The sequence below is a fragment of the Xyrauchen texanus genome, chromosome 29, assembly GCF_025860055.1.
Source record: "Xyrauchen texanus isolate HMW12.3.18 chromosome 29, RBS_HiC_50CHRs, whole genome shotgun sequence".
Taxonomy (NCBI): Eukaryota; Metazoa; Chordata; class Actinopteri; order Cypriniformes; family Catostomidae; genus Xyrauchen; species Xyrauchen texanus.
The window spans coordinates 6,602,631-6,619,972 of record NC_068304.1 but is presented as its reverse complement, the minus strand read 5'-3'; the positions used below and the strand labels follow the sequence as shown (position 1 = coordinate 6,619,972).

Here is a 17,342-nt window from a genome sequence, read left to right as displayed (position 1 = left end):
TCCAGTGCATCATTGATTATAATGGGGTTCTATTGCTTTTGATGCGACACGCCGCTCGCATCCGGTGTAGACAGGGTGTTACATTCATTCTTTTGTACATTCATTCTTTCATACTGTACATATGTTCTTTCTGTTTTGTTCTCTTACAACCGTTTGTTTGTTTATTCTTTCTTTTGTTTGTTATATAATCGTTCATTTGCTTTCATTCATTTGTTCATTCTTTCGTTTATTCTTTTTCACTCTTTTGTTTTCTCTTTCTTTCAGAGGATAATTTGAATGGCTGGAATGCTCCATCATGCACAATATGTAATGACAAAATAAAGCATACCCAAGGCATAAAGGAACAGTTAACCCCAACATTTTTATTCTGTTTTCAGTTACTCTCCCTCACACAGGTGTTCATTCTGACTAACATCTCCATTTGCGTTCCAAGGAAGAAAGAAAGTCACAAGAGTTTAGCACAGTATGAGGGTGAGTAATTGATGACAGAATTTGAATTTTTTATTTAACTCTCTCTTTAATTATCACTCACAGTGGTTGCATTAACCGAAAACTCAGTCATTTACCACATTTTTTAAAACATTGATGGATAATTCCAAATGCTTTCCATCATTTTGACATACGTGTGTGTGTGTATATATATATATATAAATAATCACACACACACACACACACACACACACACACACACACACACACACACACACACACACACATAAAGGATTATTAGGAACACCTGTTCAATTTCTCATTAATGCAATTATCTAATCAACCAATCACATGTCAGTTGCTTCAATGCATTTAGGGGTGTGGTCCTGGTCAAGACAATCTCCTGAACTCCAAACTGAATGTCAGAATGGGAAAGAAAGGTGATTTAAGCAATTTTGAGCGTGGCATGGTTGTTGGTGCCAGACGGGCCGGTCTGAGTATTTCACAATCTGCTCAGTTACTGGGATTTTCACGCACAACCATTTCTAGGGTTTACAAAGGATGGTGTGAAAAGGAAAAACATCCAGTATGCGGCAGTCCTGTGGGCTGAAAATGCCTTGTTGATGCTAGAGGTCAGAGGAGAATGGGCCGACTGATTCAAGCTGATAGAAGAGCAATTTTGCCTCAAATAACCACTCGTTACAACCGAGGTATGCAGCAAAGCATTTGTGAAGCCACAACACGCACAACCTTGAGGCGGATGGGCTACAACAGCAGAAGACCCCACCGGGTACCACTCATCTCCACTACAAATAGGAAAAAGAGGCTACAATTTGCAAGAGCTCACCAAAATTGGACAGTTGAAGACTGGAAAAATGTTGCCTGGTCTGATGAGTCTCGATTTCTGTTGAGACATTCAGATGGTAGAGTCAGAATTTGGCGTAAACAGAATGAGAACATGGATCCATCATGCCTTGTTACCACTGTGCAGGCTGGTGGTGGTGGTGTAATGGTGTGGGGGGTGTTTTCTTGGCACACTTTAGGCCCCTTAGTGCCAATTGGGCATCGTTTAAATGCCACGGCCTACCTGAGCATTGTTTCTGACCATGTCCATCCCTTTATGGCCACCATGTACCCATCCTCTGATGGCTACTTCCAGCAGGATAATGCACCATGTCACAAAGCTCGAATCATTTCAAATTGGTTTCTTGACCATGACAATGAGTTCACTGTACTAAAATGGCCCCCACATTCACCAGATCTCAACCCAATAGAGCATCTTTGGGATGTGGTGGAACGGGAGCTTCTTGCCCTGGATGTGCATCCCACAAATCTCCATCAACTGCAAGATGCTATCCTATCAATATGGGCCAACATTTCTAAAGAATGCTTTCAGCACCTTGTTGAATCAATGCCACGTAGAATTAAGGCAGTTCTGAAGGTGAAAGGGGGTCAAACACAGTATTAGTACGGTGTTCCTAATAATCCTTTAGGTGAGTAATATATATATATATATATATATATCACCTATATATATATAAAAAGAGAAAACTGTTTGCTCTCTCTTGTGTGTGTGTCCTGCCTGTTTATTGCCTGGTATTAGGATGCGTTTGGGCGATCTGATCACAAGTGGACACGCGCCATTTACAGAAATATCACCATTTACACCTAATCATATTATGTGTCCCTTTTGACCATTCAATGACTGCATACATCAATCATTACAGTACACCAGTTTGTTACTGCATAATGAATCACAAAAAGTACAAGAACAAAAACAACGGCTCACCATTTCTGCCACACTACCTTATATACTTGCATTTACTCTTAGAGCAAACATGATATTTGGAGTTGAATTTTCCCTGTTATTTCCTATTTAACTGATCGGATGTGCTTGCTTCTCATCCGAAACTTTAACCCTTGTGCGTCAAAAACAAGAGTTACACAGAGATCCTTTGAGGACAAAAATGTCTGCATCAAAAACTGCCATAATAATATTCATAAATAATATTATTTTCCACTTCCAATTAGTTTTTTTTTTTAACCAACAGTCCTGATCATGACTATCAAATATTCATTCATTTTCAGGACTGAATGCTTTAAATGCCAGTTTGTTTATATGATGGCACTGTTGTTTTTTACACACACAAACACACCCAAACCACTTTAGCTGCATTATTTATTCAATTGTCCAGCAGTGCTCTATAATAAAGCAAACAGAAAATAGGAAAAAAGCATGTATTTGCTCCATAGGCTAAACAAGTGAAAAATAGCACCATCTGGTGGAAAATATATTTAAAAAAAAAACAATTTTGAAGCCAAGGCTCAGGAATGAAAGCATAGTATCATAGAATACATAATTTTATGCTTTAATGGCACTGGGATAAAATATTGCATTTTTAAATGGGTTTCAAATGTCCTGAGTGTAACTATTTTGGGTACACAGTATATTATAGATGTATTAAAGGAACTGATATTCACCCAAAAATAACAAAAATGAAAAGACAAAAATGTCCCGAAGGTCACACAAGGTTTAAGTTAAAAAATAAATAAATCTTGTTTTAGCTCAGTGGTTTATTTATTGTATTTGTATTAATTTTTTATTTTAATGGTCAGCATTTGACTGATACTAAACAGTACTGATGTTTATTTTTATCATACAATTTAGGAACAAAATGAAAATGAGACAATTGACAGAATCAACCCTTTGTGAGGGTTTGTGACTGCTGCTCTTGAATTCTAACTGGAAACTTGTGTTGTTCACTGTTTCCAAACAGAATGGCTACAAGTGTTAAGGCCCCTCTGATTGTTCTGGACACAAGAGAAGGCTTTGAGTTTTAGGTGTGGCTGAATTCCTTCACGGTGGAAATACTCTGCCTGCTACAAACATGTTATCAGTGCAGGCAAGAAATCAGAATCAGAATGAGCTTTATTGACAAGTATGCTTCCACATACAAGGAATTTGTCTGAGACAGAAGCTTCCAGTGCACAAACAATACAAGATAGAGATAATAAAAAGCTAATAGAAAATCTAAGTATAGAATATGGAAACAGATTAGTAAAAAATCATTTCATGGTGCAGAGCCTCTGGTGAGAGTTTCAGAGGAAGTCTGTATTGGGACTGTTCACATAGGAGGTCAGATGACTCAGGAGGCGAGTTAAGCTTACTTGCATATGGGCAAGTGTTTTAAGTGTTTATGGGAGTTTTTGTATCTGTAAACATGCCTAATATTCAGTTTTGTTGCACTCCTTCTAGCTGCTTTTAATGCAAGAACGAAAAGGGATAGTTTACCTAACTACGAAACTTCTGCCAAACCTGTATTCTGTGGAACACTACAGGAGATGTTAGTCTCAGTCACCATTTCATTGCATATTTTACTGTCATACCGGTTTGGAAGAGCATGATGACAGAATTTTAATTTTTGTGTGAACTGTTCCTTTAAAGGCTCCTTGCTAAAGACAGTTAAAGATCCACATGTGTTTTAAACATAATTTTCTTCAACTACCATGAAACATTGAATAAAATTAGCTTGAGCACAGAATTTCCACTGACAGAAAAAACACAAATGTTATGCCTTCAAGACCTGGTAATTAAAATTATGAACACAAGGTAATAACAAGCAGCACTGAAGTCAAAACAGCATGATGTGAATTAGATCACCCCACAACTATTTTAACAAGCACAAATTAAAACCTGCTTTAAGCTTAAAATGTGGGCATTCTTACCCACTGCCATATTCAGACACTGTTAGGACTGTTATCACAAGATGCGTGAGAATTAATAATGTTTAACATCAAACCATGGCGCAGGAGATTTGCAAGCTCAAAATATGACTTCAGAAGTCTTGGAATATAGCACACAAACTCGAATGCACTACTTCTGTGCTTTTGTCCATTTTGGAACTTGACAGTCAGTGCACTTACATCATACATGCACTTTAATAGTCATGCTAAGACAATAATTCTGTGATACTGAAAGAGATTTTGACAACAACAAAATATAGCTAATTCTTTGCTTATAAATAATGCTTAAAAACATAGCTATTTTATTGTTCTAAAAATAAATGATTACCATTGAACATGGATAAGATCTGTTAAAGATCTGTGCCAAACATTTAAGGAGAACCACAATAAAGATAAAACAAGATAAATCATATAAGATAAAAACAAGATAAATAGATAAAATAACAAATAATGATAATATGAAATATTATGCCGTGAAAAGGTTATTTTGCTAGTTCTAAACAACAGACCTCACATTTTTCATCTGATAAAATATTGCAAATTCATATTATGCATTCAACAGACTTTACTTTTTCAGATTTGTGTAATTTATTTTAGGTATTTCTTTATATTACACACAGGTAAAAATTATTATTAACTTCATTCAAGACAAAAGAAAAATTCACGTAATTATAAAACCATTGGTTTTTAATGACCGATAAGCCGATGATTTTAATTTGGTCAATAATTGGCAGTCCGATACATCGGGCATCCTAAATAATATATATATATATATATATATATATATATATATATATATATATATAATATATATATATATATATATATATATATATATATATATATATATATATATATATATATATATATATATATATATATATATATATATATATATATATATATATATATATATATATATATATATATATATATATATATATATATATATATATTATATAATATATATATTATCGGACTGCCAATTATATATATATATATATATATTATATAATATATATATATAATTGGCAGTCCGATAATATATATATTATTTAGGGATGCCCGATGTATCGGACTGCCAATTATTGACCAAATTAAAATCATCGGCTTATCGGTCATTAAAAACCAATGGTTTTTATATATATATATATTTATTTTATGTTTATGTATTTATGAGTTTGAAACCAGGGTGTGTTGAATGACTCCAGCCAGGTCTCCTAAGCAACCAAATTGGCCTGGTTGCTAAGGAGGGTAGAGTCACATGGGGTAACCTCCTCGTGGTCACGATTAGTGGTTCACGCTTTTAATGGGGTGCGTGATAAGATGTGAGTGGATTGCGGAGAGTAGCATGAGCCTCCACATGCTGAGATTCTCCACGGTGTCATGCACAAGGAGCCACGTGATAAGATGCATGGATTGACTGTCTCAGAAGTGGAGGTAGCTGAGACATGTCCTCTGCCACCCGGATTGAGGAGAGTAACCGCACCACCACGAGGACCTACTAAGTAGAGGGAATTGGGCATTCCAAATTGGGGACAAAAGGGGATCAAATAAAAAATAAAAAAGCATGAATATTCATGGATCCCTCAGCCAGGGGTTTGACGATGTAATCAGATATTGTTATATTGTTTTTAAATAAAAATACCGTGAACATATTTCTTGCATATCGCCCAGCTCTAGTGAGGAAATTACAGGATTTTTTTTTGGTTCACTATTTTTGGTGTGTGTGTGTGTGTCTGTGTGTTCATCTGAACCTCATTGGTCTGTCACTGCTCATCAATGTCAGAATATTTGAGATGACCAATCAAATCAAAGTAGGCGGGCTTTATGTTCACAGCGCGAATTTTAGTAGAGCGACTCGACAGTAAAGGAGCGACTCGACGCTAATCTAAACTTCATTCACTTTCCATGTATAGATCAAGACAGACTTGCGGAACAGACTGCAGGGGAACAGTCTGACAGCCTGCATGAAAATATGCATAAATGGTCCACTCGTAAAAGAGTGCAATTACCGAAGGGCCCTTGAATAGTTTTTTTCTAAACCAAGGAGGATAGCCTGTAGCGATGCTAGGTGTCAGCTCTGCCATAAGCAGTAATTGTAATAAGCTTTGCACATTTTGACGGACTATTAGTTGTAATGTTATTACCTTGACAAACTAATACATCATTAAAAAGATATGACTCAAGTTTCAGTATTTGTCTTAATTTGTGTCAGGAGTTATGCAATTACAAATACCCCCCACCACCACCACCACCACCACCACCACCACCTTAACTAACACATTTTCTGCGGGAAACCCTGTCATACCATGGCAGCCCCCATGAGGGGTCTCTCTTCATGTATAAAACCGCTTTTATAAGATAACTGATATGACTGGATATGTCATCTCATGTGAGTGCTCATGATTTGTATACATACGTTTAAAATGTGCATTTCATTTCTTTAGAAGTAAACGTTTTTAATGAGGAAAAGAAATACAGAGTACACCTTTAATAATGTCAGAATTGAAGACAATCCCCAATCATGTCTTGAGCAAGACAATTATCCTTTTACAGTAATAATTATCAATCCTGTATTTCTTGAGACCACATGCCCTCTAAATAACTGAAAAGAACTTGATTTTTGTGTTTTACATTTCTTGAAGAAAATGGATCTGGACCATCCAAAATATATACACAAACCCCTTCTTTGTAACAGACCTCATACTGAGAACAGAGGGAAAGCATTATTAAAAGTCCTTTATTTGGTGTTTGTTTTTTGTTCTGGTACAGAGAAAAGCCTGCAGCACAAGCAGAACCAGTCAGAAGCAGAAGAAAGGAGCTCTGCCTATCACATGCTGGTCTCTTGAGCTCGGCTGATCTTGGCTGGACTCAAACTTCCTAACTACTTCCTGTCCTTTCCAGATCCAATCACATCCTGTTTTTTTCCCTGTGGACCAACACAGACAACAAGTCTTTCTGCTTGAGCACCGTCACAGCCAGTTGAACACTCAAGGACCCCAGCAAGACAGCAGAGCAAACAGAGAGGAAGTCCTATATACTGGAGTCTTAATGAATCACTAGATTTCAGCAGAATAAATCAACACAGCATCAACAAACCCAACAAGTGAATATTTTAAGGGGTTGGCTTGATACCAAAAATTGTAGCTTCATTACGCTTAGTGATAGACTGTTATGTCAGCCAGGCTGATTAAATAGGCATTTTGTGATTATCAGAATCAGTTGATAACTGCATCCAATTCGATGATTAACAAAGTATTATTTACCCTGTGTATCAACGGAAACAAACTGGCAGCCCTGCCGGATAATGCATTTTATGTTTTCAAATGTTTTAGAGAATTTTGAGGAATTAATTTATAAGTGTTCATTTATATTTCAGCAGGTTTGGTGTAATCTGGTTCGAATTCCAAACTGAAACCAGAAAGAAATTGCGTTGGCATAATGTGAATAGTGTCATTCGGAGGTTTACATGTTTACTCCCCTGATGGTTAGGTTTGGGTTAGGGGATTCAGTTTATTAATATGCATTCCTCTTCACTGTATTTCAGCCTATACAACTGAAAACAACTTGCTAATGGATCTCACACATGCCTATACACCCAGCAACACTTACCGCTTTGGCCACTGGTGGCACTGTTTCAAATGTCGGTAAGCACAGACTAATCAAACTACTGCTTCCGATTTCACAGTGAGATCTCTTACCAGCTGGTTCTTTTAGTGAATGGAAAACATACTGATCCACAAGTCATCCATTTTATCATGTTGACTCCAAATGATCCAAGAACTTTTGCTATGATATGTGCTAGCTACTTAAAGGGATAGTTCACCCCAAAATGAAAATTCTCTCATCATTTACTCACCCTCATGCTATCCCAGATGTGTATGACTTTCCTCTGCTGAATACAAACAAAGACTTTTAGAAGAATATCTCAGCTGTGTAGGTCCATATAAAGCAAGGTAATGGGTGCCAATATTTTGAAGCTCCAAAATCCACACAATGGCAACATTAAAGTAATCCAGACAAACTGGTGGCTAAATACATGTCTTCAGAAGCGATACGATAGTTGTGGGAGAGAAACGGATCAATATTTATTTTTTAACTATACATTCTTCTCCCTGTTCAGTCATTCTCCTTGTGTTTTTGGTGATTCCCATTCTTCGTGCATATCGCACCTTCCTGGGCAGGGAGGAGAATTTATGATAAAACTATGACTTATATATTGATCTGTTTCTCACCCACACCTGTCATCATGTCTGAACAAACTGATTAACCAATAGAGTATTATGGATTATTTTTATGCTGCCTTTATGTGTATTTTGGAGCTTCAAAGTTCTGGTCACCATTTACTTGCATTGTGTGGACTTACAGAGCGGATATCCATAATTTGTGTTCTGCAGATCAAAGAAAGTCATACACATCTGGGATGGCATGAGGGTGATTAAATGAGAAAATATTAATTTTTGGGTGAATTATTCCTTTAAGGCTCATGCGACTTATACCAGAGTAATTTCTGGATGATTGTTGATATGACAATGTGTTGTTAAAAGACACTTGTTGTAATTAGTGGTATTTTACAAAAAATCATGAATAAAATAAAATATGTTAATTTTTAAGAAAACAAAACTTTTGCAAGAATCTGTCCTGTTAAAATATGAAATATAAATAGCAAAATATCAAATATAATTTGGTAACAAAAATCCAATAAGTACTGACCCTTCGCTAAGCTCCACCCCTTGGTTACAGTTGCTCGCTCTGACAAGCTCTGCAGAACTCCCTATAGGAATTAATGGGAGATTGGCAAAATATTCTCATAAACGGAATTGACAAAATACTTACGTGGTCTGGTATGAAGAGTGACATAGTAAGGCATTGTATTTATCTGATGATTTTTTTGTAACAGAAATCGTTAAATTAAACAGTAATTTGATTGAAAATAGTAGAGACTGTGAATCAGAATAAAGAAAAACGATTATCACAGTCAATTGAAAAAAGCGTTTGTGGCAGGGCAAAGGGTGGGACTGGGTCGTAATTCTACACACCCGGTCCCTTATCAGGCTAATCAAGCCTCCGAAAGGGATAAAGGCCGACTGCGGAAGGTGGTGATAACTTTATTGTGCCAGTATCCATATCACACAACTTTGTTAAGGATTACACTCACCATCTGTCAAGCAAACTGACCAATCAGGGGTATCCCAGAATGCCTTTGTAACAAACCCTTTATGTGTAATGCCTGCCCACACTGACAGCATTACCATTGTAACATACAGTAAAGAATAAAGAGAGTGATACACAGCACTTCAACAATCTCTCTCATTCCCCATCCCTGAGGAATTCCAGCAGTTCCTGTTTCCACCTCTGTTCTCAAATGTGGCATTTGACAAATGTTCTCAAAGTCCAGTCTCACAAACCCTGAAGCAGGAGCTTTAAAGAAACATGTCCAACAAAAATGTGGGGTACTTTTACAGAGTAAAAGGCAAAAAGAAGCACATTCTTACAGAAGGGAGATGCTGTTAACTGTCCAGTATGGACACTGAATGGTTTGTGTGTGTGTGTGTGTGTGTGTGTGTGTGTGTGTGTGTGTGTGTGATAATGGGAGTGTCTTTCTAAATTGCAGTTGTGTGTCTATTGTAAACAGAGATTTGAAATTATGATAGGACATTTCCTTATTAGTATTCAGTGACCTAAAGAACCTTAATCTGTGCTAAAGAGACATGACTAACAAGAACAAGAAAGAGAGACAAAGACATTCTGCTCTTATATGTCACAAGTCCCTCCTTTAATGTAAATCTATGGGATTTTTCATCTGTTTGCATATTATTTATTAAATTATTAAAGGAATAGTTCACCTAAAAATGAAAATTCTCATGATTTCAAGCTCGATTACACTTCCTAGATTCACTGTTTTAGACATGGATTAAAACACTGGAGTTATATGGATTACTTTTATGTTGCCGTTATGTGCTTTTTGGGGCTTCAAAGTTCTGGTCACCATTCACTTGCATTGTAAGGACCCGCAGAGCTGAAATATTCTTCTAAAAATCTTCATTAGTGTTCTGCCGAAGAAAGAAAGTCATACACATCTGGGATGACATCAAGGTGAGTTAATGATAAGAGAATATTCATTTTTGGGTGAACAATACTTTAAAATTAGTAGTACGTGTCTCCTCAAAATGCAGCACATGTCTGTAGCACAAATTGTCTGGGATGAGTTACATGCCAGAGCTGAATACTTAAGGTTTGTTTAAACCCTTTACCTTAAGTATGAGCAATAATAATAATAATAATAATAATAATAATAATAATAATAGTGATGCATGCCTTAGGAAACATCACTGATCAGTCTTGTTGCAAAATTTACAGACAGACAGACACACGCAGACAGACAGACACACACCTGATTACTTTGTAATGCATTTGAAATACAGTCCAGTGTGTGTGTGTTTATGCTGAATGTAGGAATATGATCTTAAACCCATCAGAGATGATGGACTTCACAGATAAGAAGCTCAAGTCTAGGAGAGAAACTCTCACACTCAAGAGAAATGTATAATGCATTCCTGAGGAGTTTGACTTTCTTCTTTAGAAACAAACCAGCGGTAGGGGTCAGTAAAATTCTCCAAAATCATTCAGATGTATTCAAGAATGACCACAGATAACTAATATTTGCCATTAACATCTGTATGGGATGTTGTATTGAAAGTGGCGGCAGCAATCTTACGTTAAAGGTGGGGTATGTGATTTGCAAAACGGCCGGCAGATTTTGAAAATACACAACTCTAAGGTCCTACCTTCTCTCCTCCAACGCTGGCCCTGACTCCACCCATTCGAAAAACATGGACGGCGCAATCATGCACGGCGAAAACTCAGATGCGCAGTGTTCTAGCAGTGTTCTAGACTCACTAGTCAAACAGTGCATTCACCTGTCAGACAATTTTTCAGAGCAAATTGTTGACACAGCAGGAGGAGGGGTTAGCATACCACTCTTGAAAGGTGTAGAGCTGATTTTCTCATAACTGTAAAAAAAAAGAACATAGCCAGCCCTGGCGTCTGTACAGCAGTCTTCTATTCAAAACAGGATTCATAGAAATGTGGAACAACCCCACTAGCACTATAAAAGCTCTATTCTCCATACATAAATACAATCGCTTCCTGTTACCGGGTCACGAGCTTTGAGTATCGCTACGAGCGGGACACGCACGCCAGGGTGGTGGGGGAGGGGGCATGGTACGACCGTTTGATTGACACATTTTCTGTCCAATGATTCTAGATGGTCTTGAAAATGATTGGCTGGAGTTTTTCGAGTCCTGCCCGTTCCACAGATGATTAAATTGCTTAATTTTCATTTCAGTGCTTCTAATTTACAGCCAGTAAGTGGGTTAGGAATAGGATTTCAAGTTATTTTGAAAAAATGGTCAAAAAAGAAAATCACATACCCCACCTTTAAGAGACAAAAGAGTGTTTGTTGCATCAAAGAGGCAAAAGATGTGTCAAACACAGCTGAGAGTACAGAGATTCAGCAAAGATGAAGTGTGTCATTTGTTTTATGTCTTAGTTCCCAATATAATATGCAGCGACAACCATAAACGGCAGCTTATACCAAATAAATTTTTTTAGTTTCTGTATGTAAACATGTGCTAGATGGACGTCGTTGAACGTTGTGCTGAACTTGAGCTTTTCAAAATGTATCTCAAGACACTTTTTTAGCGAAAACATGCCCGATAGAAAGCCATTCGTATGTTGATTTCCTCATAAACAATGTGTATTTGTGGACCAATAAAAATATCGCTCTATTGGTTTGTGCATCCCGACCAGCCAACACAGGCTAAAACCAATGGTGTGAGTCTGGGGCGGGAATATCTGTACGTTTGACCAATGAGAGATAGGGAAGCTGTTTGAAAACAATTTTATTTTTGCAATTTTGTTTTGTTTTACTGGAGTGCGTCGGTCCATCATCTTGATAGAATTCCTAAGAATATCCCAATTCAAAAAATAAAATGGTGTACATGCACACAAGTAACATAATACAACAACGATCAATGGACCCTCTTCACAAAATTCAATTTCCACTCATTTAGAAGAGGGTAAATATTAGGGATGCCCATATCGATATCAGATTATGCTACTGATGCTACTTTGTTTCAAATCACTGATAATTACTTAAACAACTTGGAAATAAATTCAAAGGAATATTCCAGGTTCAATACAAGTTGAACTGAAACAACATATCTGGCATAATGTTGATTACCATAAAAGTTCATTTTGACTCGTTCCTCCTTTTCTTTAAAAAAAATACATTAATAAATTGTTTTTATTACAATTTATCGGTCTCTACATGTCTCAGATGTTTCAGGGTAACCGGTCTCAGTTACAAACAAAATACGGAAAAAATTTGTATCCCCTTTGTAGCGTCTGGAGGAATCAATGAAGGATAATCATTAACTCAGCAGGTTCATGAAAACAAGAACTTACTGTTCCAACTAGTCTCCACGAGCACAATAAATGTATTGACAAAGAGACAATTAACTATTGACAGAGGATCCTCGTGGTGCTTTCTAAAAACCCCCGCACATGTGATACTCTGTGTTTCACCACGTGAGAAAAGGGCACGTGAAAAGTTGGCAACAGAGGATGTGTGTGTTTTTCAGTTTAAACTTAGAAATGTATGTCTAATGACATATGTTTTAATCCCGGTGTGTTTATTTGTCTGATGATAGATCAAAACTAGTTGAAAGTAGTTCATTTGTGTAGTAAAACCTGTTATAGTTAATAAAAGGCCTTATATTTAATAGCCTAACAGTGTATATCCACGTCTAAGTGAACCAAGTACATCTTTCTTGGTATCAAATTAAACCTTACGATTTGTCCTAGCCGAAAATAAATATAAGGTCACCTTAGAATGGTATTTCGGCTATGTTTACCATCTTTTGAGTCATTCAGCCCAAAATCTCTTACCGTCATAAACACAGTCATAAACATGCAAATGAGCCTGACGGGACAAAGGAATCATTCTCCTGCCCAAAGGAAGGAGAATTTTACGACCCCCAAAGGAAGGCTCAGTCAGGGCTGATTCTCACCAAATTCGTACTAAGGAGGAGAAATGACCCCTTTTAATCCTAATATATATATATATATATATATATATATAATCCATGTGATAAAAATATTGATATGTATCTTATGTTCCATCTCATAATTTTCCTAAATGTTGTTTGGTCTATGTTTCTTGCAAACTCTAATGGGTTAATGTTTCAGACTTTGCATACCATGGTTACCCGAAATCATATGTGTGGCATATTTGGTCTCTATAACTTGGTATTTCGAAGATTGAAATGACTGTGTACATGATATGTCGATAACAACAACATATTAGTATTACAAGTATATTTCCTAGTTTTCTTTCTTGCACATGCAATGAGAAATGTGAGAACAAAAGAGCAATAAACCAAATTCCCGCCTGGAACCCAAACCCTTCTCATTGGTCGAGCCAATGAGAGGTGGGACACGTTTTCTAAGGGCATAAATTGCACCAACAACGGACCTTCGCTCTCTTACTTCCCTCATCTCCTTACAGCTTAGTTCTTCCTCTTGGCTCTTATCTTCTTCCTCTCTCTTCCTTTTCAACTCCTCTCCTCTTACTTCACTTCTGGATCTCCCTTGGACTTCTCCCGGATCTCTTCAAGCCATCTTACATTTTTCTCTTCTCTTCTGCTGAACATTGCAACTTCTCGGAACAACCCTTCAACTCTCTCTCAACAAGTGAGTTTCAACTCCACGCTCTGGAAACACCGAGTGTTAAGTGTCTGTTTGTCAAGTGTAGTGATATATTCTAGTTCCTTGTATTAAACCCAATTATATGCTTGATTGTCTGTGTGTGTTGATCATAAAACAAAGCCTCTTTAATGTGCGATTTTAAGCTACGAGCTGATATTATCAAAGTAAGTTAACGTGCTTTGATGAGTAAGCTTATAACGAAGAATAAACCTTCAAGGGAATTGATCAGAAATATTTAGCAAAGCTGTTCGCTGGACGAACTGACTGGTTGCGGTAGCCTACGGGTCAATTCCATTGAGGGTTTAATTAAATTAATATAGCCTGTCTGCCTATAATGTATATTCCTAATTAATTATAATTCGTTGGGTTTAATTATCTATATATATTTGAAGCAGACTCCTGGACTATATAAGCCCTTTTTGGGGCGTTTTTACATGTGTATGGGTATCCGGGTCAAATCGTCTGATTAATCATTGATTACGATCATTGAAATTAATTATACATTTCCCCAAACCTGACTTGCATACCCTACACCTTTTCTCTGGAATGCCCAATTCCCACTACTTAGTAGGTCCTCGAGGAGGTGCGGTTACTCACTTCAATCCGGGTGGCTGAGGAAAAGTCTCAGTTGCCTCCGCTTCTGAGACAGTCAATCCGCGCATCTTATCACGTGGCCCGTTGTGCACGACCCTGCAGAGACTCACAGCATGTGGAGGTTCATGCTACTCTCCACGATCCACACACAACTTACCACACTACACATTGAGAGTGTGAACTACTAATTGTGACCACGAGGAGGTTACCCCATGTGACTCTACCCTCCCTAGCAACCGGGTCAATTTGGTTGCTTTGGAGACCTGGCTGGAGTCACTCAGCACACCCTAAACTCAAACTAATGACTCCAGGGGTGGTAGTCAGTGTCAATAATCACTGAGCTACCCAGGCCCCCAAAAGCACATTCTTAACTTTTCCCACTTTAGCTTTAACTAACTCATCACTTTCCTTGCTGTGTTGAGCTTTAAGGTGATTTTTTTTTTTTGATTGTTTAATCTTAAATTGCTTTTATCAACCAATACTGATGTTTAGCCGATACATCGTTGAATCACTGGGAAATACAGATTTTCCCCCCCTTTACTTTTATAAATGTACCAATCATTTTAATTGTGGGGAGCAAAAGGGAACCCTACAATGGACCATTCAGAATTAAGACCACTTACACACACTAGCAGCATAAAGACGCAAGTGTGTGAGGGTGCGTCCATCAGGTGTGCACTAGAAAAATCTGAGCTCCAGTAGATAAAATCAATGTGTGTATTAAAGGAAGGATCATCAAACCGCACGGGACATTTACATGCCAAGCCAGTACATGTACACACATAAAGATATGGAGTATCTAAGTGCTCTGCGGTGTGTGTGTGTGGTTATGTAAGTGCAGACAGTATTAATGAATCATATGTGCAGAGACAGCAGAGTCTAAACTCCAGGAGCTTAGACAGCACTCACACAAGTCTCCTTCACAGGACCTTCCACATACTCGATCACTGCTTGGCCCTGCAAACTCCACTAAATTTGTTCTAATAAAATCTCCTTGAAGAATAACACAGCTAATCTTTAAGAGTCTGGATCATCACTGAGGAGAGATGAGATCGGTTACTCGAGCTTTCTTGAGACTCTGAAATTGTTCCTAGGCTCTGAGTAAAGCACTATTTCCTGTCACATTCTTGTACCTTTCCTCTCTCCAGTGAAGGGGACAAAATCTTCTCTGTCTTCATAGTCCATGGCCTCCTTCTCCAGATACTGCAGGAGTTTGTCACGTTTAAATGGACCAGTTGCCGTCTTTAAGGTCTGGTCCTTCTGTCGGAGTCCGGCTGGCAGTAAAGCATTCTGCAGAATGGATTCGGAACAAATGTGGTGTCAGTTACACTACCATTCAAAAATATTATCGCCAACAAATTTTAAATACATATTATAGATGTGTATTTCTTTGGTAAGGATCATGGCCACACCTAAATCAAAACTTTGTTGCAACAAATATGCATGTCTAAATTGCAAAAACGAATTAATTGGTTTAACTTAATTCAACTGTGGACATTGGTTCCTTAACATGATATTAAAATGTAGGCTCTACTCAAATACTTTTTGTAGCGTATTATATCATTTTGTACTCTGTGGCAATAGTTCTGCTGAAGGTTTACAGATCCCAAGTCAGTCAGTATAATAACAGACTTGAAATGATCCCTCAGTATTTGCTTTATGAGAAAAGCAACACATTGATATTTCAGTAGTAGTACACCCAACCTCGATTTGATCATTAGCACCACTCTTCTCCACAAAGGTAACCTCCAAAAATATCCAACGTAACAGAATATTAAACAATATCAAGTCTGCTACTGGTCTCATTTTTTATAAAATCATCATTTTTTTAAATGTACTCTCCCAATATCAACATTTCATACCAATGTGATATGTGTTGAATTTACTTGGACTTCTCATCTCAAACATATATGTATCAAGTTGATTTAAAGTGTATACTGGTTTAGTATTTTCAGTAGAGCTGCTTTCTCTTTTTTTCAGTGTAGGAAGATCTTGTCTTCAGGGGAGAAACACAAGCTCTGTTTACAGATAAACAAACAGTTGTCGAGTGGTTTATGAGAAATCTTGTACAAAGCCGAAACCCGTCACAGCAAATTTACACAGGATGATACACTGCCAAAGTGCACTTTATCCACCATATTTTTCACTCTCTTTTTATTTTTATTTTTTTCTCCCCTTTTCTCCCAATTTGGAATGCCCAATTTCCACACCTTAGTAGGTCATTGTGGTGGTGCTGTTACTCACCTCAATCTGGGTGGTGGAGGACGAATCTCAGTTGCCTCCGCTTCTGAGACCGTCAATCTGCGCATCTTATCACGTGGCTCTTTGTGCATGACACCGCGGAGACTCGAAGCATGTGGAGGCTCATGCTACTCTCCGTGATCCACACACAACTTACCACATGCCCCATTGAGATTGAGAACCACTAATCACGACCACGAAGAGGTTACCCCATGTCACTCTACCCTCCCTAGCAACCGGGCCAATTTGGTTTCTTAGGAGACCTGGCTGGAGTCACTCAGCACACCCTGGATTTGAACTTGTGACTCCAGAGGTGGTAGTCAGCGTCAATTAATCACTGAGATACCCAGGCCCCATGATCATTGTCTGTTTTTAAACAATCGTAAACACATGGGTTCTGAGTCCATATAGTTTTACCATTTAGTGCAAATTTTGATTGTGAATTTCATCACACACTTTTATCAGCTTCAATCTGGTTAAACACACAATTCTCTCCTAGTTATAGAACATTTTCTCTTTCTTTGCAGGTACATAGAGCATAGACACGTCAATCTCACATC

At 37.6% G+C, this 17,342-nt stretch overlaps 1 protein-coding gene across 2 annotated transcripts in view; it reads right to left on the bottom strand.

Moving 5' to 3' along the window:
- LOC127622856 (tropomodulin-2-like) overlaps window positions 1-17,342 on the bottom strand; it is a 48,074-nt gene that overhangs the window by 15,905 nt on the left and 14,827 nt on the right. For both annotated transcript variants that reach the window (XM_052096967.1, XM_052096968.1), the window contains exon 3: window positions 15,675-15,831. In XM_052096967.1, the coding sequence (XP_051952927.1) occupies window positions 15,675-15,831 (157 nt within the window). The remainder of the gene's footprint in view (window positions 1-15,674; window positions 15,832-17,342) is intronic.